The sequence below is a fragment of the Scyliorhinus canicula genome, chromosome 5 (assembly GCF_902713615.1).
Source record: "Scyliorhinus canicula chromosome 5, sScyCan1.1, whole genome shotgun sequence".
NCBI lineage: Eukaryota > Metazoa > Chordata > Chondrichthyes > Carcharhiniformes > Scyliorhinidae > Scyliorhinus > Scyliorhinus canicula.
This window is the reverse complement of record NC_052150.1, coordinates 162,981,945-163,007,688: the sequence shown is the minus strand read 5'-3', so window position 1 is coordinate 163,007,688 and position 25,744 is coordinate 162,981,945. Positions and strand designations below refer to the sequence as shown.

Here is a 25,744-nt window from a genome sequence, read left to right as displayed (position 1 = left end):
CAACAACATATCTGCCCATTTCACCAACCCATTGGTGTCCTCTTGAATTCTATCACTTTCCTCCTCACAATACTTCCAAGATTTGTGTCATCTGCAAATTTTGAAACTGAGTCCTGCACACCCAAGTCTAAAAAATTAATTTTGATCAAGAAAAGCAGTGGTGCTTGTGTTGCTACTCGTGTCTTAATAAAGCTCGTAGTCTCAAGTGTGGAGAAGATGCTTTATTGTGAGTTTGTTCAGTTTCCAGAGCTCGACCTAGAACGACCTTCCAGTGCTAACTACCAGCTTTGCTTGCTGTGTGTGTCCTGCTTACCAGCCCGCCTGCTGTGAAGTGTCCTCACTTCCTGTCCTGATCTATTTATATGGCTCTCCCGTGCTCCCTCTAGTGGTTGCTCAGTTGTGTTGCATCTGGTTAACTTGTGATCACCACATCCCCCTTTTTCTCTTAACATATTTTCTGTACATCGTTAAAGAAAATTGTACATCCTGTCCCGGTGTATTTGTAGCTCTCCCGCTCGTGTTTGCTCTGTTGTTCTGTATCTAGTCAATCTACGATCACCACATCCCCCTTTTTCTCTTTACATAGTTTCTGTACATCATTAAAGAAAAATTCTACAACACAGTAACTTATGATATGCGTATCTATACAAGTGATGGTGCTATTGCCTTAGTTAACAAAGCCAATGTATTTATATGTCCAATCTTAATAAAAACATTTATGAGTCCAAACTTGATGAATTTGTTCAGAGCTTTTTTTTCTTTTTGTTGTTGTTGACGTGGTGATATTGATATTGCAAGTCCACTGTGAATGTTGTTGGTGTTCCTTGTTATGTTAAGTACCCAATGCGTCATCCCGAGGTGTTTGCATGGTCACATCACTGATGTTGACTGGCATGGACTTTTTTCTGTGCTTGTGGTGTTGATTTATTGTCTCATCCGCCTTGGATGCTGGTGTGCTTGCTCGTTCTGGAGCAGACGTGTGTTTATGCGATTCGTCGTCATCCCATGACATGTTTGTAGTCTTGTCATCGTTTTGCCATGCGCTGTGGCATTGTCCGTCATGTGCCAAGTAGTGCCATTGTGTACAAGTCGTTGTTTCATTGCTGTTGTTTCTGTCGTTCTTGTTTTTGTTGTTTTCGTTGCCGTACTTGTCGCTGTTTTTGTCGTTTCCGTCTTTGGTGTTGGCACTGTCGTTGTTCCAGACTTTGTTGTTCTCGTTGCCGGTCTTGGTGCTGTTTTTGTCGTTTCTGTCTTTGGTGTTGTCGCTATCTTTGTTCCTGACTTTGTTGTGTTTGTTGCCATTCTTGTTGTTTCTGTCTCTGTCGTTGTCGCTATCTTTGTGCCTGACTTTGTTGTTTGTCTTGTCGCGCTTCATGTTGCTTTTATTCTTGCTGTTGTCGTTCTCGTTTCTGCTGTGCTTCTTGCTATTGTTGTTGGTCTTGTCGCGCTTCATGTTGTTTTTGTTCTTGCTGTGTTTCTTTTGACTTTTGTTTTTTTTGTTATACTCTATGAGTGTCCCGACTGGATAATTTGAGTCATTTAGCATTCCGTCTCGCGAGTGGTGCGAATGATCTGATGTTGCATCGGTGCAGGTGACATCAATCAGTTGTGGAGAATTGGATTCCGCATCTTTGCTTTCTTGGTGCTCCTCTTCCGGAGTCAAAGTCTTCTCGATTACATTTGACGCGGTGTCTGTGGACTCTTGCCGCTCCTCTTCTGGAGTCAATACCTCCATGATTACAATTGACGTGGTGTCTGTGGACTCTCGGCGCTCCTCTTCTGGAGTTAAAATCTTCATGATTTCTGTTGATGTTATCTCACTGGACTCCAGGTGCTCCTCTTCTGGAGTCAAAATCTGCATGGTTTCTTTTTGTTTGGTGTCTCTGGACTCCAGGTGCTCCTCTTCTGGAGTCAGAATCTGCATGGCTTCTTTCGGCGTTGTCTCTCTGGACTCCAGGTGCTCCTCTTCTGGAGTCAAAATCTGCATGTTTTCTTTCGGCATCGTCTCTCTGGACTGTTGGGTGGCCCGACTCTGTGCTTCTGTACAGACAAGCTGAGAACTGTCAGTCTCACTGTGATCCTGTACGTCGAGTGCGAGCACCTTGTCACTGTTTGCGCTCTGTGCTTCGGTACAGGCAAGCTGAGAACTGTCAGTCTCACTGTGATCCTGTACGTTGAGTGTGATCACCTTGTCACTGTCTTCGCATGCAGTGGGCAGAGGTGCATTGTCTTCTTCTTGTTCATGTGAGCGTGTTGGACTTTCATAGTCTGCTTGTGGTTGCTCAGATACGGCAGGTTGACCTTCATGGTCTTGTGCATGCATGGTGTCAGTGGTTAGATGTACGTTGTCTTCTTCTTGTTCCTGTGAGCTTGGTAGACTTTCATAGTCTGCTTGCGGTTGCTCAGATACAGCGGGTTTACCTTCATGGTCTTGTTCATGCTTGGTGTCCGCCCGGGAGTGTTTGCTTGCATCCCTGTTGGCGTCTTTCATCACTCGCACTGTGGAGCCTGTCATCGCTTGCTCCGTGGAGTCTTCCTGTGCTCTCTGTGTGGCGTCGTCTTCGTCTTGGGTATTGCTGTCATCCAATGTATCGACGAGCTGCCATGGCACCATGGTGTTGGATTCATCCACCATGAGTAGATTCGTGTTGAGCTTTGCAACGGTGTCGCTGATGCTGTGATCAGCATGTCCAAATAACTCCTCCATGTCTGAGTAGTATTCTTTGAAAGCCATTTCATTTTGGTTGGCTTCTTCTACCACGAGTTGGTTCGTGTTGAACTTTGCGACCGTGTCGCCGATGCTGTGACTAGCATATCCGACTGACTCAGCTGTGTCTGAGTAGTATTCTCCGAAAACCAAAGCATTTTGGTTGGATTCATCTACCACGAGTTGGTTCGTGTTGTACTTTGCGACCGTGTCGCTGATGCTGTGATAAGCATATCCGACTGACTCAGCCAGGTCTGAGAGGTAATCGTCGAAAAACAAATCATCTTTTGTTGTTTCGGAATTCTTTTTGTTCTCTTCACTGTGTGTGGTGAAGGCAGCTTTTTTTAAGGTTTTGTGCAAGTTGTTTTTCACTGTTGGTTTAAGTTCAGGCATTTTTCTGTGTTCTGAGGCAAGAGAATTTGGTTTTACCACTTTAAGTGTCTTGTTTTTAATTTTCGGGCATTTCCCTTTTAAGTGGGCGTGGTCAGGATGCTCAGACGTCATGACGTCACGCGTTGGCATGACTTGCGCATGCGCAAATCAGCTTTCCTCCTTCACTGTGCGGTTTCGTTCCCATTGCGCATGCGCGGCTTGCGCATGCGCATGACTATCCGCGACGACTTTTTTTGACTGCGCATGCGCATAACGATCGGCGCTGCGATCTTTTTCAAACTGCGCATGCGCGACTTCCGGTTCCGGCGCATGCGCAGACGCGATTTGTAGTTCTTTGCTTACCAGAGACTGCAAAATGTGCTCCGACGCCATTTTTGCGCGTTTTTCGCGGATTTCAGGGATTCTCTTTGCCCACCAGGCCTCACGTTCTAAAACCTGTAAGTATTCTTCTCTTCTCAATCTGGACAGGGTTTCAGCGTTTTGGCTGTGTGAGAAATTCATGTTATTTCTTCTTTTTGATCTGTACTTTGCATTCGCGATTTCTAGTTCTTTTTGTGATTTTTTTTTAAGTTTCGCATCACTCAGTCTCTGTTCAGTTTGGTCTCTGAGCATGTCTTGCCGTTCAAATTCCTTACAGTACTCTTCAAATTTGTTTAATATTGTTTGTAAGCTGTTTCTGTCTTCACCTTTTGAGTATTTAAATCCATTATAAACTTTCCTAGCTTCATGTCCTTCGATGAGGATTGCTATTTTAATTTCGTCTGAGGCTGCTGCTGCATCATATGCTATGATACTAATATCAAACATTTGTTTAAACCTTTCCCAGACACTTCTTACTTTTCCAGTCGTGTCCAGGTGAAGTGGGTATCCAAGGCACATCCTCTCATCAGCAATGTCTTCCCAAGTCGAATGTCCAGTAGGAGATTTCCATGCCATTCTTGGTTGAGATTTCCATGCCATTTTTTTGTTTTCTGTATCTGCAGCTGAGTTGTCCTGTCATAAGCGTCTGAAATCACTCCTGGAACCATGTGTTGCTACTCGTGTCTTAATAAAGCTCGTAGTCTCAAGTGTGGAGAAGATGCTTTATTGTGAGTTTGTTCAGTTTCCAGAGCTCGACCTAGAACGACCTTCCAGTGCTAACTACCAGCTTTGCTTGCTGTGTGTGTCCTGCTTACCAGCCCGCCTGCTGTGAAGTGTCCTCACTTCCTGTCCTGATCTATTTATATGGCTCTCCCGTGCTCCCTCTAGTGGTTGCTCAGTTGTGTTGCATCTGGTTAACTTGTGATCACCACAGTGCTCATTCTGACCAATGAAGAAAGCAGCTGTATAACTTCCTCTGGTTCAAAAGCAATTAGAAATAAAAAATAAAATATAAAAAATAATCTTTAGTGTCACAAGTAAGCTTACATTAACACTGCAATGAAGTTACTGTGAAAAGCCCCTAGTCACCACATTCCAGTGCCTGTTTGTACACTGAGGGAGAATTCAGAATCCTTCGCTGGTACGGGAATTGAACCCGCGCTGCTGGCCTTGCTCTGCATCACAAAGCAGCTGTCTAGCCCACTGAGCTAAACCAGCCCCTCACCAGTACTCTACGTTTCCTGATACTCACCAACTTTGTATCTATGCTCACACTGTCCCCAGTTTTCCTTAATTAATTTACATTGTTCTTCTATAGATGTTTTGAGAAGGGCCATATGGATTGAAACATTGGCCGGAATTCTCCAGCCGTTGGGAGTCTCTATACCCTCTGGCACCATGCCCCTGCCCATGGGTTTCTCGGAGGCATGGAGTGGCTTAAATGAGAAATCCCATTGACAGAGAAGAGAGAATCCTGCTGCCAGAAAATGGCACACCACAGATAAATACGCGCCTGGGTGATCAGAGAACCCTGCCCGTTATCTTTGTCCCTCTCCACAGATACTGCCAGACCTGCTGAATTTATCGAGCATATTCTGTCTTTATTTCAGAATCCCAGCATCTGCCGTAATTTGCTTTTCTATCAAGGATTTACAAGGTGATATCAAGTTGGTGAGTTATGGGGAGGAGGCAGGAGAATGGAGATTAGAAAAATATCAGCCATGACTAAATGGCGGAGCAGGCTCAATGGGCTGAGTGGGCTAATTCACCTCCTATGTTTTATGGTCTTATGGAGTTGCCTCAGTGCATCTCAGAATAGTATACACTCTACTATTTGTTGATGGTGGAAGGAGTGAATGTTTAGGCTGGTCACTGGGATGCCCAACAAGTGGGCTGCATTGTCCAGCTTCCTGAGTGTTGTTGGAGTTGAACTCATCCAGGCAAGTGGAGAGTATTTCATCACACCCCTGACTTGCTTTTGGGGAGTCAGAAGGTGAGTGACTTGGTGCAAAATTCCAATTTCCAATCTACTCTTGTAACCATAGCATTTGTTTGGCTGGTGCAGTTTTAGACAACCCCCAGCATGTTGATGGTGCGGGATTCAGTGATGGCAATGCACTGAATGTCAATGTATACTGGCTTACAGTTGCACTGTGCTCATTGGGATCTGGACTGAGAATGCCTAAACATATTTTATATATAAACGTGTGGCATCCTTCCATCGATAATCTTGTGCAATAAAGTCAGTGAGAGCAGTAACTTAGAAATCCCATGTTGTGCTCCCAGCTGCATTTGGGTTTTCGGGCAGATATCAGGAACTCAACACCTAGCCCATCTGGAGCCTTGAGCTCGGCTGTGTCCTCAATGCACCCACTAAGCATCCGATGGGGAGACGGCCTCCTGAATGCTCACCTCGGTGCTTGCTATTCCATTCAGGATGATGGGAAAACGCATGGTGGTGTAAGCTCACACTCTGGGAGGCGCTGCAGTGGTGTTGAACTGGAGAACTGATGTCAAACTCCCAGCCGGAGAGGTGAGCACTGCCGAGGCAGGGAGGTGAGTGCAAGGGCACCTCAACATGACGATTATCTCAGCTGCTTGCATGCAAGTGATAAATTAAAAGGCCTAAAATGTCACCACATTCGAGGGAAAGCCCCTCCTCTGGTTTATTCAGAGAAAGGGCTGCGATATTTCATCCCCGGCATCCAATCAATGATGTATTGAGCTTCCCACTCTGATATCCCTTTGTCTGCTGCCAGGAAATTACCTCAATTTTGCTGATGTCATCTACACACAGAAAGGGGTACTGTAATGCTGGTAAAATATTAGCACTGCTGTAAAATGGTCCCTAAGTGGGACCTTAATTGCCCTAATTGCTTGCCCATCTCCATGGAGCACACAGCCAACCTAGTTCCCAGCCCAGCCCTGGAAATGTACCCCGGAGGTGGGAATGCATTGGGGTGCTGTCCCGACAGGGCTTCCTGCTATTTTCCCAGCCCTCCCCCACTTTAAAGTCCATCTAGAGAGGCTGGGAAAATCCAGTCCAAAGAAACAGTGTATTAACCCCCGCACCACCCAATTTCTAATACAGTTTCTGTTGGTAACTTACAAGCATTTCCAAATTGAAAACTGCATAGTGGGATACTCTCAGCAATTGTTTGAGCCCAGGTACCAGAGAAAGGCGGGTTTCAATCTGTCGTGCTCCCCCAGAGCCTGGTGAGTTACAAGAGTGTTTATAATTGACTGCGGCCCAGAAGGAAACTGTTGACACCAGAAGAGAAGCAGAAAATGCTGTATATAAAGTAGCATCTTTGCTAATATAAAATTTATCTCAGTTAGAACAAAAGCACAACATAGTAGGATTGACTTCATTTATGTTTTGAGTGACTCCTAAGTGGGCAGGATAGTGTCAATTTTAGTTTATGATGAATGATGAATGAGCCTCAGGTACTGACAGTGGCCTTGGAGAGAAGCAGCTGTGGACGCTTGAAATAGCTAATACATAATATGTGCATACTAAATAACTTTTAGAGACTTCAAATAGCTGATGGCGAAGGCAGTCTCAAAGCAGGAAGGTGGTGGAGCAACCACAAAGCTGATATAGTGCCCTCAAATTGGGAAAGAGCACATGGTAAAATCGAGCAAAGATATCTTGATCCAACCATCTATCTTTGCAAGTAGTTTACAGAGAGATATTCATTAGGGTGGATATTGCTGTTGCAACGACAGTGAAACTGTCAGCAGTTGCAGGTATTACTCCTGAGTCAGAAAGTAACATCTTGGATCCATGGTTACAGCAGATAAATACGGAAATCAAGTCATTGTTGTCCGTGATTACCTGTTCCTCCATAAGGTGTGCTGTGGATCGACTGAACCAGAACTATAACCTTTTTAATTTTAAGAAGATGCGGAAAGATCGATTCGTCCCAGGAGTGAAAATATAAGAAATAGGGCTTGGTTATTTTATAAACATAATTTATTAAAACAAGAGAAAAGAAAACAATATTTAAACATTTGTACTTTAAACCTAACAATAACAGATTACATGTAGTTTCATAAACTTAACACACTAGTTCCTATTAAATAGCACTTCAAAATAAACATGCAGCTCTCATTCTACTAAGCAAGCAATGCTAACCTGTTGCCAGGGTGCCAGGAGGCAGTGCCAGGTCAGCGCTTCCAAGGGACGGTGCCGAAATGGGACTCAGTGGGGACTGAAGGTGAGGTACTGATGAAGTGATGGGGGGTCTTTGCTGACTAGAAGGGGTGGGATCTATAGAGTTATTTTGAGATTGGGGCACTCCTTAAAAACAGCACTGTGATCTTTGACGATCCAGCCTTGCCGGCATCTTCGGGTCCCATTCATCACATTTTCGGCACAAATCATCCCAGGCACCAAATAAAATTACTAAGTGTGGCATGATCACGATGGGAATCATGCCACAACAGCTGGCATGACTTGCACCGATGTTCCCACCCAAAATTATACTTAGGCATCTTTTCGGACAATTCCACCCATTATTTTGCCCCATTTATGTGAGGGATGAAAGCCCTCTTTCATTTGCTCTCAATTATATCAGTCAAACACTTCAAGAGCAACTATCGGTCAAAACTAATGACATTTAACTTAATAACCTTTACTGTCACAAGTAGGCTTACATTAAAACTGCAATGAAGTTACTGTGAAAATACCCATGTCGCCACATTCCGGTGCCTGTTCAGGTACACAGAGGGAGAATACAGAATGTCCAATTCACCTAACAAGCACATCGTTCGGAACTTGTGGGAGGAAACCGGAGCACCCGGAGGAAACGCATGCAAACACAGGGAGAACGCACAGACTCCGCACAGACAGTGATCCAAGCCGGGAATCAAACCTGGGACCCAGGTGCTGTGAAGCAACAGGGCTAACCACTGAGCTACCGTGCTGGCCATAACCTTTGTCAACCAGCTAAACTGGGTGATGTAGGATTACTCACTGTGGCGACTAGGAGCTTTTCACAGTAACTTCATTGCAGTGTAAATGTGAGCCTACTTGTGACAATAATAAAGATTATTATTATTATACACTGCTCCTGATTTTGTAGTGGTTCCCCTTCATTCAGCCTCAATGTCAGACAAAGTTTTAAAGAGCAGTTCCCACTGCACCAATGTGGCATTTTGTATATTCTCACTGTTACGAACTGTCTGAGTGTGATTGTTCACTACTGTTGAAGCAAGGTCCACATCACCTACATACAACACAATGGGCGGCATTCTCCCGCAATCGGTGGGATGGCCCAATGCTGGCGCCAAGAACCACCGACCCGGAAGGAGCTAGCAGCTGCGTGACGCCAATCGCGACGGTGTCACCCATCACAGATGCGTGCTGGAGCACAAAAGACGCCAAGGTTCCAGGAGCGGGACATCGAGGTGTTCCTGGACACAGTGGAGCAGAGGAGGGAGGCCCTGTACCCGGGCACAGGCCACAGGGTCACACCACGCCTCAGCCGGTGCCTGTGGAGGGAAGTGGCAGAGGCCGTCAGCGCCGTGGCCATAACAGCCAGGACAGGCATCCAGTGCAATAAGGTCAACGACCTAGTCAGGTCAGCCAGATTGAGTACCCCCAACACTCGCTTATTGCCCCCCCACCCCCCACTCCCCCAAGATGGGTGGCACAGCCCTAGCTGCAAATGACATGGCTGCACCTACCCATGCAGGCTGCATTGGCAGAATGGGGTGTGAACCTCTGCCAACATACACACAACGACTGGGCTGCATATACATGTCTGTCTAACACTGTTGCCCTTTATCCCTGCCACCTTCCCCCTGCCCCTCCTCCCCGCAGGAGAAATACGCCTTTAACAACCGGGAACGTGAGAGGACCGGAAGTGGTCCACCTGAATTGCACTTCCTCACCGTTGATGAAGTGAGGGCCCCGGACCTTGCAGGCAGACCTGAGGACCGAGAGGTTGCGGATGCAGAGGTCGGGGGCACACCACAAAATGAGACCCCCCACTGCCTGCGCTCCTTTTCCCCCATCCCCCTTCACCATCCCTGTCTGTTTGTCTAACCATGCATGCTGTATTGTGTATTGCAGGACCAAACGTTGACCCACCCGTCCCTGCGGATGCCGACCGTCCCCAAGATGTGCCAGGGCACCCACAAGACAGGGATAGACTCGGCCTGTCAGGCATATGACACCCCCACCCAGTGCCAGGGCGGCCACGAGCCAGAGATAGACCCGGAGCATCAGGCATATGCCGCCCCCATCTAGTGCCAGTGCGGCGACGCCGGAGGGCCACACCCAGCGACAGGGAGAACAGCCACTGCAACAGGCCCCCGTCCCAGTCAACCCAGGACACTGACACACAGGACACAAGCACCCTGGAGACCCAACCAGGGCACACCCAACCAGGACACACCCACCCAGGACACACCCACCCAGGACACTGACGACCAGGACGCTGCTGCACAGTGCCTGACACACAGGACACTGACGCACAGGACCTGACGCACAGGGCCTGACGCACAGGGCCTGACACACAGGACCTGATGCACAGGACACCCACACACAGGATACACCCCCCAGGACACCCGCACACAGGGGACGGACGGGCAAGAGTCACCACTCCCGGAGAGCCCAGATTTCGGGTCGGATGAGGAGCACGACATAGCGCCAATGCTATCTCCTACACCCTCCACCTCGATTGAGCACGTTAGCAATGAGGCATCTGGGACACTAACTGGGGCGCACAACACAGCCGTCCCGGTACAGCATGTGGAGGTAGGAGCAGCCGAGGGGCCGGACGGTAGGAGGGCAGCCCAGCCGCAGCAACCAACTGCCGCCCAGACAGGTCCTGGGTTCCTGGAGTTACCACACCCACCCACAGACCTGATGCAGTCACGGACCCAGGGGCGATCGAAGGGGGTGATGGCCGGCTTGCGGCAGCTGAAGACGCAGGTGGAGGAGTCCACCCACATCCAGGAGCAGGGAGTGGTGCTGGTCATGCGTGCCACCCAGGCCGACACTGCATGGGTGGCGTCTGCGGTGGAGGCAATGGGGGCGATGGTGTTAGACATGGGTCGCAGTATGCAAAGCCTGGGGCTTTCCGTGCAGGCGGCGTCTGTGGCCCAGGACATGGCTGCCCTCTCACAGGAAACCATGAGCCAGAGCCAGTGGCAGATCGCAGAGGTGCTCAACGGCGTGGCCCAGTCTCAGCAGGTTATTGCTGAGGACATCGGCGCCATTGCCAAGGTGCTGGCTGGCGTCGCCCAGACACAGACAGGGATGGCCAACTCCCTGAGCTCCATGGCTGCAAACTTGCAGACCTTTGTTGATACAAGGGTGGGCCTCCAGGACTTGGCACGCCAGGTGCCGGGGGGGGTGGTCGTCGGGTGCTGGATCCGTTCGCACCCCAGACCCATGGAGAGGCCCGGGGACCATCAGGTACCCCGAGGGAGGAGGAGATACTGGGCCCGTTCCGGGTCCCCCTGCAGGGGAGGTCTCGGATGACCGCGACAACTTGAACTCCCCCTTCCATCCCAAGTACATCTGGTGGGCAACGGGCAGGACAGGCTGGTAGCTCGCCATCCCAGTTGCCCAAGCCGCAGCCTGGCCCATCCAGGCCGTGCTGCCCCAGGAAACAGCCGCCAAAGGGGTCCCTAGTCACAGGGCAGAAATCACAGGAGTCCGCCTCCAGTTCTGCTGTACCGTCTGGGGAACACCTAGCTGTAGTCATAGGGCCCATAAGGCCAGAAAACTAGACACTGAGTAAGTTGGCACAGGTGCAGGGCACAGATTAGTTATAGGAGCTAGGGCACGTGTATGAACTGTTTGTCATTAAAATCACATCCATACCTACAGAAGCTGCCTCCGTGCTCTGTCCGATGCGTGCGGGGTTGGGATGTGAGGTGAGCGGCAGTGGGTGTGTGAGGGGTGATAGTACCTCAGGCTCAGTTAAGTGTGGCCCCCCACCCCCCTCCCCCCGGGGTCGCCTTTGCCATCTCTCCCCTGTGCAGACAACGGGACCGTGCGCTGCAGTATCAAGGCCGCATGCAGGGACGCTCCAGGTGGAGGGTATTACTGTGTCCATTAGTCAGACATTGTCCAACAATGTAGAGCCCGGAGCTCATCGCAGAGAGGGTTTTCATCATCCTCCATGGTATGCAATAGACGTGCTTCCACTGGCGACCATTTGAGCCCTGTCCGTTGCGCCGCAGGTGAATGTGCAATGGAGGGGTGTTGTGCATGCGGGTGATGCTATGGTGGGCGAGGTGAGGGTGGTTGGTGGTGGGCGGGGTGAATGTGGTTGGTGGTAGGTGGGGTGAGGGTGGTTGGGTGGGGTGAGGGTGGTCGGCTGGTGCCGTACTGTGCTGTCCATGCCCATACTCGCCGATTCCCATTTCCCCTAGTCTGTGAACCGGGCGGCTATCAACCCGTCCCGTGCCCGCTGGCCCAGCCGGTAACTATGGGCAGCCTCCCATCCATGTCCAGCCCATCTGTACTGTACATTGCCCCCATCCTCCTCATCTGGGGAGGCCTGTCCTTCGTCGTGTTGCTCCTCCCCACTCCCCCTCCTCCAGCACATCGCCCCTCTGCCGGGCTATGTTGTGCAGGATGCAGCAGATCACAACGTTGCGGCCGACGCGCTCCGACGGGCACTGGAGGGCCCCTCCAGAGCGGTCCAAGCACATGAAGCGCATCTTCAGCAGCCCAAAGCACCTCTCCACCACACCTCTGGTCACTGCATGGGCATCATTGTAGCGGTTCTCCGCGTTGGTCTGTGGCCTCCACATAGGCGTCATCAGCCATGACCGCAACGGGTAACCCTTGTCGCCCAGCAACCAGCCTCTCAGACCGGGGGGGTTCCCTCGAACATTTTGGGGATGAACGATTGTGCCAATATGAACGAGTCATGCACACTGCCCGGGTACCGGGCGCAGACGTGCAGGATCCTCATGCGGTGGTCACAGACCACCTGAATGTTAATGGAGTAGGTCCCCTTCCTGTTTGTGAACAAGGCCCTGTTATCCGCTGGTGGCCACACAGCGACGTGCATCTCATCGATCGCCCCCTAGACCATGGGCATCCTGGCCACAGCAGCGAACCCCCCGCTGCCGGGGCATCCTGGCTGGCCCGGTCCACAGGGAACTGGATGTAGCGTTCCGCAATGGCATATGGGGCACCTGTCACTGCACGGATGCACCGGTGCACTGATGTCTGCGAGATGCCGGACAGGTCCCCACTCGGTGACTGGAACGACCCCGTGGCAGAGAAGTTCAGGGCCTCCGTAACCTTGACGGCCACAGGGCGAGGGTGTCCTCCCCCAGTCCCAGGCGGTGCCAGATGTGCAATCAGGTGGCAGATATGGGCGACGATTTCCCGGCTCATCCGGAGTCTCCTCCTGCATGCCCTGTCCGTGAAGTCCTGGTACGATGAGCGGGGCCGGTACACACGGGGCCTCACCGGGTGTCTCCGCCGCCGTAGCACCACCACCACCTCTTCCTCCACCTCGTCCTGTCGGGCGGGCGGCTCTCTAGCCAGGGCAGCTGCCACCTGTCTCTCTGCGGCACGCTCCTCTGCGGCAGCCTCCGACGCCTCCCTGGCACGATCCTGCCCCAGCGCCCACAGGGCAACATGTAGAACAGCGGCTCCTGCCACGATGGCCAACATCGCTGGGTGATGCCCGAATATAACAGTCTGCAGGGGGTGGAGATTGACGACATATCATTGCCCATACCCCCCTCCACAGCCAGGTGCCATGGCCTACATGGTCGCGACTGTTGCCAGCTGGCACCTGGCCAGGCAAACCCCCTCCCCCACCCCGGCACCCCCCCTCCCCGGCACTCCCATCCCCAGCCCCCCCCCCCCCCCCCCCCCCGACACTCCCATCCCCAGCCCCCCCCCTCCCCGGCACTCCCACCCCCAGCGCCCCCCCCCTCCCCCGCCCAGCACTACCCTCCCCGGCACTCCCATCCCCAGCACCCCCAACCACAGCCCCCCAACCACAGCCCCCCCCCCACTCATGGCACCGACGACCATCATCGACACGCACCCTCGGCCCTGGGGAGCACCCCCCACCGGCACCCGCGACCCCCCCCCCCCCCGACACTCCCATCCCCATCCCCCCCCTCCCCGGCACTCCCCCCCCCCCCCCCCCCCGGCCCGGCACTCCCCTCCCCGGCACTCCCATCCCCAGCGCCCCCCCGACACTCCCATCCCCAGCCCCCCCCTCCCTGGCACTCCCCTCCCCGGCACTCCCATTCCCAGCGCCCCCCCGACACTCCCATCCACAGCCCCCCCCCTCCCCGGCACTCCCTCCCCCCCCTCCCGCCCAGCACTCCCCTCCCCAGCACTCCCATCCCCTGCGCCCCCCCGACACTCCCATCCACAGCCCCCCCCTCCCCCGCCCAGCACTCCCCCCCCCGACACTCCCATCCCCATCCCCCCCCTCCCCGGCACTCCCCCCCCCCCCCCCCCCCCCCCCCGGCCCGGCACTCCCCTCCCCGGCACTCCCATCCCCAGCGCCCCCCCGACACTCCCATCCCCAGCCCCCCCCCTCCCTGGCACTCCCCTCCCCGGCACTCCCATTCCCAGCGCCCCCCCGACACTCCCATCCACAGCCCCCCCCCCTCCCCGGCACTCCCTCCCCCCCCTCCCGCCCAGCACTCCCCTCCCCAGCACTCCCATCCCCTGCGCCCCCCCGACACTCCCATCCACAGCCCCCCCCTCCCCCGCCCAGCACTCCCCTCCCCGGCACTCCCATCCCCAGCGCCCCACCCCCCCCTCCCCCGCCCAGCACTTCCCTCCCCGGCACTCCCATCCCCAGCACCCCCAACCACAGCCCCCCCCCCCCCACTCACGGCACCGACGACCATCATCGACACGCACCCTCGGCCCTGGGGAGCACCCCCCACCGGCACCCGCGACCCCCCCCCCCCCCCCCCCCCCCCCCCCCCCCCCTACGCCCGTGCATTCTCCTCTCCGGCGGCTGCCCCATGCCGACTCCTCCCTCCGCGCTCGCCGGCACCAGCCAGCACGGCTGGTTGACGCCATTAAAAAGGTTGTTTGATTCACGCCAGCGTGACCTATGGTCACGTCGGCGGGACTTCCGCCCACCCGGGCCGGAGATTTGGAGCAGTGCCGGGGCCCATTGCGTCACGCCGATTCGCGCCATTCTGCGAGGCACGATTCCCGTCAACGCGATTTTTTGACTGCCGGAGAATATGGCGGCCGGCGTTGGAGCGGCGGGTCGGGATTCACGCTGCCCCCCAGCAATTCTCCAACCTGGCGGGGGGGGGTCGGAGAATCCCGCCCAATATGTCTGTTCAGTCCCCCATCACAAATCCAGATAGATAGTAATTCACAGAAGGAGCGATGGCATGAAGTGCTCAAAGCATTTGACTCCTTAACTGAGCAGGCAGGCTGTAGTTAAACGCTGTTACTTTGAAATTGAAGGTTGCAGAAATCGAAACTTTAAATAGCAGTTGACAAGGTAGAAATTACGAAGAATGATATTATTGCACAAACAATTAACACTTTTGAATCAAATTCTTCACTTCGCAATCTTAACAAAGGTATGAATCCATTCATTTTGAATAAGCTGTTGCCTTCAGACTGAAAATTTGTAGCCTGACATTTCTTAGGTTTTAAACTGGTCAGAATTGTTGTATTGGTTTCCTTTATTATTCTTTATTTTTGTTCATCGCTTTTACATTTTAAAAGGGTCACAGTATGATACCTATGTCGCTAAATCTGACAAAGGATTAATTTGCAACAAATTGCCAGCAGATGTTAAAATTTAATAACATAGCAATGACTTTTATTTACCTGGAGTTGTTTAAACAGATACCAGCAGCTGATTCCCCACCCCCAGCAAATTATGTGCAATCAGTATGACTGCAATTAAAATACATTCAGTACCAAGGTAATAATCTGTGGGGGGCAAATTAAGTGTGACATTCTTCTGTATAATTAATAGCTTTTTCATGGAAACCTCCTTTAACACAAGTTGCCTTCTGTTGCGTGCAAAAACGTAAATCATAGAATCATAAAATCCCTATAGTGCAACCATTCGGCCCATCGAGTGTGCACCAACCCTTCGAAAGATCACCCTACTTATGTCCAATCCCCCGCCTTTTCCTGCAACACCGTCCGAAGGGGCAATTCATTTGCCTGCTTAAGTGAACAAACTTCCACTTACCTGTTTGTGAGCATGGTCATAGGAATTTATGTGATTGTCAAACTCCTGATGTTTGTGGTACTGCTTGTCACATAATTCACAGTAGAAATTGGCTTTCAGGTCCTCAAGAGCCTTAGCTATGGCCTTCTCCTTTCCAGCATAATCCTACAGGGATAAAATTAATATCTTATAATATCATTTCCAATAAAGACATCAGTGGATAGAAACAATGTAGACCGAAGCAAAAAGTGGTTTCTGTGGCAACTGTTCTCAAGAACACTCAACTGGAGGGAAAAGCCAACTAAGAAATTGGTGTCTATCATCATTTTTTTGGCTCTGGGGAGTCTTCGAGTGGAGCAAATAGAGGGTGGCTGAAGTGATCTACTATAGATAATGTCAAGCTTCTGTGGATCATTATAAAATAGAATAACAATACAATATCCCACAATGCACTCTGTTCTAGTGTACCTTCATCCGCACAAAGAGAGAGCTGTTAGATGTGCATTATAGCTTCCCACTTGGGGAAGTGTTCATGATTCATGAATGAGGAAGGCAAAGATACCCTTCAGAGGGACAGATGAACCATAAGTATAGCTGTGTCTAGGAATTTCTGGTAAGGGCTGCTCGCGAATGATGTCTCTTTTTACTTTCCCATTCCTCTATCATTTCTAAAAAACATAAAATGAAATGGCATCAGCATTGTCAGGATCCATTTATTTCTCTGAGCTTTTTTTGATAGTAACCAATGCAATCAGGAATGATGTTTGGGCATTTTCCCTCTCAGTTGATTTATTATATTTTTGGTATAGCTAGAGACTTCCATTTGCTTTTAATCTTTTATAAATTTTCAAATGTTTGTACATGGCCAATATTATTGAAATTGGGAGAATACCATCAAATATGGGGACATGGCAGATTTAAGGAGGACCACAGATAGTTTGGCAGAGTCAGCAAATCGGTACGGAGCAAGTTCAATACAGAGAAATGTAAAGCAACATATTTTTAGCAAAAAAGAGCAGTTATTGGAATTATAGATTAACTGAAAGCAATGCCAAAGCTTGTTAATTCAGCTGTGGAGGAATCTTTTTATGGAAGGTTTCTGAAAAACAGTAAAGAAAATCCTTTTAACCAAAAAGCCCCCTGTATACTGATAACATTTGCTAACCAAACCTCTGTTAGGACAGTATTGAATATGAAGATGTTGAGAATATATCATTGAAAGTCTCCATTTTCCATAGCTACCTGGGGATCCATAAAAAGTTGCAGGACTCCTTGTTAGGGGCAAAGATGACATCTGATTAGAGGCACATGACAAGTCTAGAATATTTAAATTAGTTATTTGTATTGGTGTTTAACAAGGAGGAGGAATGTGACAAAATAGCAGCTAACGCAGAGTTAAGTGGATAGGGTGAGAGAGAGAGAAAGAAAGGCTGACTACACCTCGAGTAGATAAATCATATGGTCCAGATGCATCACAGGCTGTGAAGATAGTGGAAGAGCTTGCTTTACCCATCCACTCTTCCCTCCATATGGGGGAGGTGCCAAGGAATTAGAGAATGGCTAATGTGACACCCTATACAAGAAAGAATGTAAGGACAGTCCTAGAAACGAGAGGTCCAATAGGATTTAGAAACACACGTCAATAGTGGGTAAGGTTTTGGAGGGAAAAGATTAAGATGCACTTGGAGAGGTTTGAGTTAATTGAGGATATCTAGCATGGATCTGTAAAAAGGCAAATCATTCTTAGGAACTAGAATTTAGTAGCAGGAGGGGGACATTCAGCATTTTGAGCCTGTTCCACGATTCAATAAAATCATGTTTTATCGAGTTGTGGCCTCAACTCCACTTTCCTGTTTGGCCCAGATAACCCTTGATTCCCTGGCCACCAGACATTGTTTGAGATACAACAGGCTTGGGTTTGAAACATGCTGTAAGGTTGTGCGACAGTCAAAGACTGGTTTTTCCCTATATTTGCTGCTGTTGGGCAAGCAGTGACAAGGGAAGGTTTCAGTTTCAGTTTAAGAACATAGAACATAAGACTAGGAGCAGGAGTAGGCCATGTGGCCTCTCGAGCCTACTCCACCATTCAATAAGATCATAGCTGATCTTTTTCTGGACTCAGCTCCATTTACCCACCCGCTCACCGTAACCTTTTATTCCTTTACTGTTCAAAAATCTATATATCTATTTTTGCCTTAAAAACATTTAACGAGGTAGCCTCAACTGCTTCACTGGGCAGGGAATTCCACAGATTCACGACCCTTTGGGTGAAGAAGTTCCTCCTCAACTCAGTCCTACTTCCTCTTATTTTGAAGCCACGCCCCAATTCTAGTTTCATCCGCCAGTGGAAACAACTTTCTTGCTTCTGTCCTATCTATTCCCTTCATAGTTTTATATGTTTCTGTGAGATTCCCTCTCATTCTTCTAAATTCTAATGGGTATAGTCCTAGTCTACTCAGTCTCTCCTCATAAGCTAATTCTCTCAACTCCAGAATTAACCTAGTGAATCTCCTCTGCACTCCCTCCAGTGCCAGTACATCTTTTCTCAAGTGAAGACACCAAAACTTACACAGTAGTCCAGGTGTGGCCTCACCAGCACCCTATTCAACTGCAACATAAACTCCCTGCTTTTAAACTCCATCCTTCTAGCAATGAAGGACAACATTCCATTTGTCTTCTTAATTATCTGCTGCACCTGCAAACCAACTTCCTCCGATTCATGCACAAGGACACCCAGGTCCCTCTGCACAGCAGCATGCTGTAATTTTTCACCATTTAAACAATAATCCTTTTTGCTGTTATTCCTACAAAAATGGATGAACTCACATTTATCAACATTGGACTCCATCTGCCAGACCTTTGCCCACTCACGTAATCTATCTATAGCCCTCTGCAGACTTCCAGTGTCCTCTGCACACTTGGCTCGACCACTCACCTTAATGTCATCTGCAAACTTTGACACATTACACTTGGTCCCCAACTCCTGATCATCAACGTAAATTATAAACAATGTACCCAACACTGATCCCTGAGGCACACCACTAGCCACTGATTGCCGACAAAAAAACACCCATTTATCCTCACTCTTTGCTTTCTGTCAATTAACTAATCCTCTATCCATGCTAATACATTACCTTTATCGTATGCAGCACCCTTTTGTGCGGCACCTTGTCGAATACCTTCTAAATCCAGATACACCACATCCACTGGTTCCCTTTTGTCTACCGCGCTCGTAATGTCCTCAAAGAATTCCGCTAAATTAGTCAACCATGACCTGCTTTTAATAAACCCATGCTGCGCCTGCCCAGTGGAACAATTTCTATCCAGGTGTCTCACCATTTCTTCCTTAACGATAGGTTCAAGTATTTTCCCCACTATAGAAGATAAGCTAACTGGCCTATAGTTTCCAGCTTCTTGGGTCAGGAGCGGGAGCAGGGCCCACCAGAGTGAGAGATTGTGATTGTGTGTATGAGAGAGAGAAAGAGAGAGAGAGTAAGAGAGGGTGCATGAGAGAGAATCTGAGAGAGTGTGTGAGACAGAAAGGAGAGTGACGCAAGCGTCAAGGCCCGGCGGCCGAGAATGACGCGATGGCGGCTCCTATGTGACGTCAGCCGCGCATGCGCAGGTTGGCCGGCTCCAACCCGCGCAAGCGCGGCTGACGTCACGACGGCTCCAAGCTGCGCATGCGCGGTTGCCGTCTTCCCCCCCGCTGCCCCGCAAGACGTGGCGGCTTGATCTTGCAGGACGGCGGAGGGGAACGAGTGCGTCGCTTTGAGACGCAGGCCCGACGATCGGTGGGCACCGATCGCGGGCCAGTCCCCTCCCGAGCACGGCTGTGGTGCTCACTCCCCTCTCCGCCCCCCACAAGCTTCAAATGAGCATTTGGCGCCCATGCTCACGATGGCAGTGACCAGATGTGGTTGCCGCCGTCGTGAACCGGTCGGGAACGGCAGGCCACTCGGCACAGCTGGGCTGGAGAATCACCGGTCGCCGTGAAAAATGGCGAACGGCGATTCTTCCGAGTGGGGGGGGGGGGGGGGGGGGAGAATCGCGGGGGGCACCAGGGGGATGTGTCGCGAGTCGCCCGCCCCTCCCGCGATTCTCCCACCCGGCGTGGGGAGCGGAGAATTCCGCCCAGTGTGTGTGAAAAAGTGTAAATATGTGAATGTCTGTGAGAGAGATGTGTGTGTGTTTGCAGAGGAGAGGATGTGTATGCGTAAGAGAGAGAGAGGTGGGTATATGTGAGAGGGAGAGAGAGAGAGATACAGAGATAGATAGAGAGAACATGTGTGTGTCAGTTTCAGGGTTCTCATTCAACCTCACAACTCACATACCACCATGCACTCTCATTTTGCTCTTCCTTCAATGTCACTGGGTTAAAGTCCTGCAGCTACCTTCCTAACAGCACTATGAGTGTTCCTACATGACATAGGACGTGATGTAATGGCCTCGTCGCGCCTGACTCGGGACGCGACAAGGCAAGTAAATCTTGTGAGAGGCCTCAAGCGAGATTTATGCCACTCCTTATGCCTTGCGAGATCGAACAAGATCTTGCATGGCTTCGCAATCTGGATCCTGCCCTAAGCTGACCCGGGCATGCATCATTTAGCACTGATTTCCACAAACGTGGACCAAGCATATCAGCACTTGGGGGAGGGGGTGGGGGTCTCCAAGTAAATCGGAGGCCCCCGGGTGGTTGGACTCCGGGCAGGGTGGTACTCCTGATGCCACCGAGGCACCACAGAACTGCCAGCCTGGCACCCTGCCAGTGCCACCCAAGCACCCCGATAGTGCCATCCAGATGCAAACCTGGCAGTGCCAAGCTGCCCAGCTGGTACTGCCAGGGTGCCAGGCTGTCGGTGTCAAGGTTCCCAGGTGACTGGGCCTGGGGGTGAAAAGGTAGTGGATATTTTGTTTTGGGTTTTTTAAGCGTCATTGGCTGACTATGGTCTGTACCCTGCCTATTATGAACAACTGAAGGAACATGTTGTTGATTTGATCAACCAATCATGTGAGCCACAGCTGCCAATCTGGCATTGTTTTTTAACATATCCATGCATACAAAAGCAAAATCATAGTGAAGAAAAGCATATAGGATGAGATTTTCCCACCATTATGCTCCCAGTACCCAAGTTAGCACTGCAAGGGTGCCAGACTGGCCCTGCCAGGCTGCCTAGGTAACAATGGGAGTCCAGGGTACTACTCTGCCTTGTCCCCGACCACCGGGGGGGTGGGGGGTGTCTCTAATTACATGCGAGAACCCCCAAGGTGCCATCGCGCTTGGGGAACCGGTGCCAAACAGCTCCTGGTCGAGGTGTCGCCGGCGCGGCCGTTGGCTCTCGGGCACTGGGTGAATATGGCGCCTTGGTATTTAAATAAATATTGTTATCGGGAACACGCCCTGCAAGAGCTTGATCCAGATTGTGCCGGGCAGAGCGAGTGGGGTGACTCGGCGTGACCACGGTGGGGAGACCGATTTAGGGATCTCACGGGATTTGCCCGTTTCACCCGGCTCTGTGCTGGGTGCAACGTGGTGACTGAATCACACCCTTCGTCATTTTTTGGGTGAATTGCACCCTCAGAGTAATACATTTTGAAAGTACGAATCGGGAAAGAAAATGCACTTTAACTGTCTAAGATTTTAAATGGAATAGAAGGTCAATGAAGTCTTGGTATCCCACTGTGTGAATAATAAAAGGTTGCAGCACATGTAAGTCATGCCATAAACAAATAAGCAGGATAATTATTTTTGTACTGACAGTTAAACATAAACAAACAAAAAGGTAATATTTGCACACCCTTTTATTATGCTGCAGGCATGTAACGATTTAGGCACTGAGAAGAATATAAATGCAGTGGAAAAGATTCAGTGTAGATACACTAGAATGTTGCCAGAGATAAGGAATACAGTTATGAAGACAGAGTTTAGAAGCTCGGAGGGTGAAATTAGTCTTCACCCGCAACGTGAAACAGATTATAGTGAATCTTCAGCTCATGAAACACTGAGCTCGAATTGGAAAGCTGATCAGCCACGGTGAAGGCCAATTTCACCCAAAGGATTTTTTTTCATGAGCATTGAGAAGGTTAAAGGCTAACCTTATGGAAGGTTTCAAGATTACTAAAGATCATAATATTTTTTGCAGTTTTTGTGGCCTAGTTATTTTGATAGTCACATTCAAGGTCACCATCATCATTGAGCCTCAACTCTCCATGTTTTTAAGAATAGATTTTCTAGCCTTGAGATGTGATAAGTGTAGCACAATGAAGGAAAAATCTTCTGTTCAATACTTTTAGCTGCTGGTTTTGTTCCATTCCTTCATACAATCTCTTTCATCTTTAATGAGTAAATTGAACATTGCACCATCTGACCATATTTTAACTTTAAAAGTCATTTTCTTTTTAATGAACAGTCAAATGAACTAAAATCACACCGGAATATATTTACACCACATATGTTCTATTGCCTAAATCATTGTGCATACAGAATAATGATGACAAGGACAGTTTTTGATGAGAGCATGATTCTGCTGGTTGATGGGCAGGCTATCTGCTCCACCTGCCCAATGACGTTAGTGTGAGGCCTAAACTATTTTCATGATCGGGACTTAGTACAATAATGGACTGGATTTTGTAGTTGTAATGACAGCAAAACTGTCAGCAGTCCCTGTCAATCCTATGTAAAACTGGCATCAGCTTCTGGCACCTGCACAAGGTCCCTGTCGAAAGGCAGAAATACAAAGTCACTGTCAAAGACAGAATCCATTATTGCAATTGTGGCCGATGGAATTACCAGAGTTCAATGCATTGGTTTGAACCTGGCCTAATTGTTCACTTGATCTGCATTAAAAGAAGATAGAAATATCTGAGGAGACACAAGGGATGCTGCCTTGCCATATTTACTGAAATCAGGGGGGCGATTTTGAGCTCGCACTTGCCATGTCCGGCATCAGCGACACAGGCACAAAAATCCTTTTAGAATCAGCTTTCCCGATTTCCCCAGCCCATTACTGGCAATGTCACACCTCATTTAAATAGGCTTTAATAAATTTAAATATTATCAACAGGCCCCCCACCACATGGTTCCCCCTCACTCCATATTCACACTTTGCCGACATCTAGAACAGGTCTGGCCAAACCAAGATCAGTCGACGGGATTCCTCCGGGAGCACAGAGAAAGTATCGCCCTGAGGGGCGAGGGACATGCCCGGTCGCTGTCTTTGCACTGCCCTGGCACAGGTTGCCATTCAGGTTGGCAAAGTGCCAAACTGGCAACCGCACCTTGTGCCGGGGCAGTGCCAGTGGTAGGTCCTAGTGAGAGCCCATGGAGGTGGGGGGGGAGGGCGTGCTTATTTATGTGTGGTGGGGAGGGCATGCACTGAAGGAGGAGGGGATGCCTTTGCTACTTCTGTGGTGAGGGGTTTGGGTGGGGGTGGGGGGGAATGCCAGCGATGATTGTCGGGCGGGGGACATGTTGGGGAGGGGGAAGCCCCTGATAGCTCCATGGTGGGGGCTGGGGGCTGTTAGGTTTCAGTTCTGATCAGGGCACCCTTTAAAGAGGCCGTCCCGATCTCTGAGGAGCCAGTTGCTGTCTCAATCAAGGTCCGTCCTGCCAGAGTGGCAGCGTAAACCACACCTAATCATTTTATTTTAAAATTGCTCAAGATCTGGCGTGAAAACTGGTCTGTGCAACTGGAGAGTTACACGCCAGTTTTCAGTCTTAGCCTGACACGTTTCCAAACTCTGGTAAGATTCTGCCCCAGGGTTCGACTAAAAGGACATTTATTATATGGAAGAAAGTTAGACCAAACGCTTGGGAGACCCAAGAATCTGGATTTTTCACATTCTTTCCAGATTGACTTGATTTTTTCATTTTTAATAGTTTTGTGACATATGTCCTGTTTTTGAGGAAGGCTGTGAGTATTCAATAAAGAAAAAACTGCCTTTTCCACCTCGGGTCGCAATGTTGTATGTTTTGTTCTGAATGGGAGTTCAATGCAGGGTCAGGCACCAGGCCGGAGGTTGATAATGAGGAAATCTTACTCACCCAGAGAGTGTATAGAGGGAGATTGTCTTTTGAGATTGTGCTGGAGAAGGTATTTCAAAGGCATTTATGAATCAACCACATTGCTGTGGATCTGGAGTCACATGTAGGCCAGACCAGGTAAGGATGGCAGATTTCCTTCTCTAAAGTACATCAGTGAACCCAGATGGGTTTCATGAAAATCAACAATGATTTCATGGCTGTCATTATAATTTTAATTCTGGCCTTCTACTGAGAGCACTTTCCTCCTCTCCCGATGTACTACTTCCCCTCTCTGGGTACCATTTCCATATTATGTTCCAGCGTAATAGGCTGCACCTACAGCCACCCTAAATTAAGCAGGCTTTATTTTGGTAGAGCGGAAAACTCCTCTAACCTTCTCATCAAGCTCCAATATCCCTACCGTGAAAATCCAAAATGTGAGCAAAATCCCTCCACGAAAACAACACCGTACTTTTGCAAACTCTGTTCTCACTAAAGTAAGAGTAAAACACTTCACCTGAAACTTGTATGGTCAGACCTTTCAATAACAGCAGTAAATGTAGAGGGGAGGAGTCCCTCATGCTGATGATTATGAGATGGCATTAACTGGAGCTGCATGGTCCAAGTGGTGCTGCAGATCAATGTTAAATGCCATTTGATGTTACAGTCTGTCCACCCTGCATGCTCCTGGCACACATATGGCCTGTCTGTGCAAGTGCCCTGTTAGCCAGGATGCACTGTGCCAGAAATGGCATATGTTGCGACCTCCATTATTTCACTTGGATGCCTCCATAATACCAGCACAAGCAGCACTACTCACTCCAATTTCCAGCCTTACACCCTGAATAAAGGAAAAGCAGGAAAGGAGACAATTTAATTTTAATACATTGCTGAAGTATTGTGCTTTACCATTTAAAAATATGACATTTTAACCAGAATAAGAAAGATGTATAAAGTCATTGCTTAAATCATCTAATATAATAATAACAATAATCACGTATTGTCACAAGTAGGCTTCAGTGAAGTTACTGTTAAAAGCGCCTACTCACCACATTCCGGCACCTGTTCGGGGAGGCCGGTATGGGAATTGAACCCGTGCTGCAGGCCTTGTTCTGCATTACAAACCAGCTGCTTAGCCCACTGTGCTAAACCAGCCTGGAATTCTCCGGTCTCCAAAATTCTCTTTTCCCACTGGCAGTGCGTCCCTGCCAATGGGTTTCCCGGAGGCAAGGGGTGGCTTGAATGGAAAATCCCATTGACAAACGGCAGAAAGAGAGAGTTCCGTCGCCAGCGAACGGCGTACGGCCAAGAAACACGCGGCTGAGGGAACCAGAAAATCCCGCCCTTGATGATTTCTTCTTATTAAATGGTTTTGAATACAGGTTTTGAGACACACAGAGAAAGGCAGGACAATTAATAAAAAATTGTATCTGTGTTTAAACGTTTACACACAAAGTTGATAAAGCAACTTACAAACATTGGGTGAAATTCTCCGTTTGAGAGACTAAGGGCTGGTGCCGGGACTGAATCACAAATGTTCTATGTTGACAAAGTGGTTATGGTTCCGGAGCAATTCAGGACCTATTAATGGGCGACAACCAGCCCCACGTGGAACTACTGCAATTCCAATGCATGGCGGCATCTAATTCGCTGAGTCAGGACCGGCACTCGAGAGTCTGACAAGCTGCAGTTGCATATAAGCACTCCACTCCCCACACATACTCATTCCGGCCAAAAAGATGGCACCCCCGTAGAGTGGCACCCATTTTGCCAATGCAAAGCTTGAGACCTTGCTGGATCCCGTGGAGAAGAGGAAGGGTATCTTGTTCCATGGGGTGGGAAAGCGAATACCACTGATGGACATCAACCGGGCCTGGGACTAGGTAGCAAGGCTGGCCAGCACCTTCTCCACAGGGCATCTAGGATGAGTAGTCAGCCCCATGTTCCTGGCACCACCGGTGTCCCACACCTAGAGACCTCTCCCCATGTGGCCCCCACTAGGCGTACCGGTAGGCAGTACTGGGCATGGGTGGGCAAACCCCCAGGCCAGCCAGGGTGGGCCACCACCATCCCCGTCCTATAAAACCACAGCTTTCC

General features: G+C 49.8%; 1 protein-coding gene across 2 annotated transcripts in view; it reads right to left on the bottom strand.

The window, feature by feature from the left end:
- The window catches only part of LOC119966384 (G patch domain-containing protein 8), a 697,605-nt gene that overhangs the window by 143,963 nt on the left and 527,898 nt on the right, over positions 1 to 25,744 (bottom strand). For both annotated transcript variants that reach the window (XM_038797945.1, XM_038797947.1), the window contains exon 2: positions 15,646 to 15,789. In XM_038797945.1, the coding sequence (XP_038653873.1) occupies positions 15,646 to 15,789 (144 nt within the window). The remainder of the gene's footprint in view (positions 1 to 15,645; positions 15,790 to 25,744) is intronic.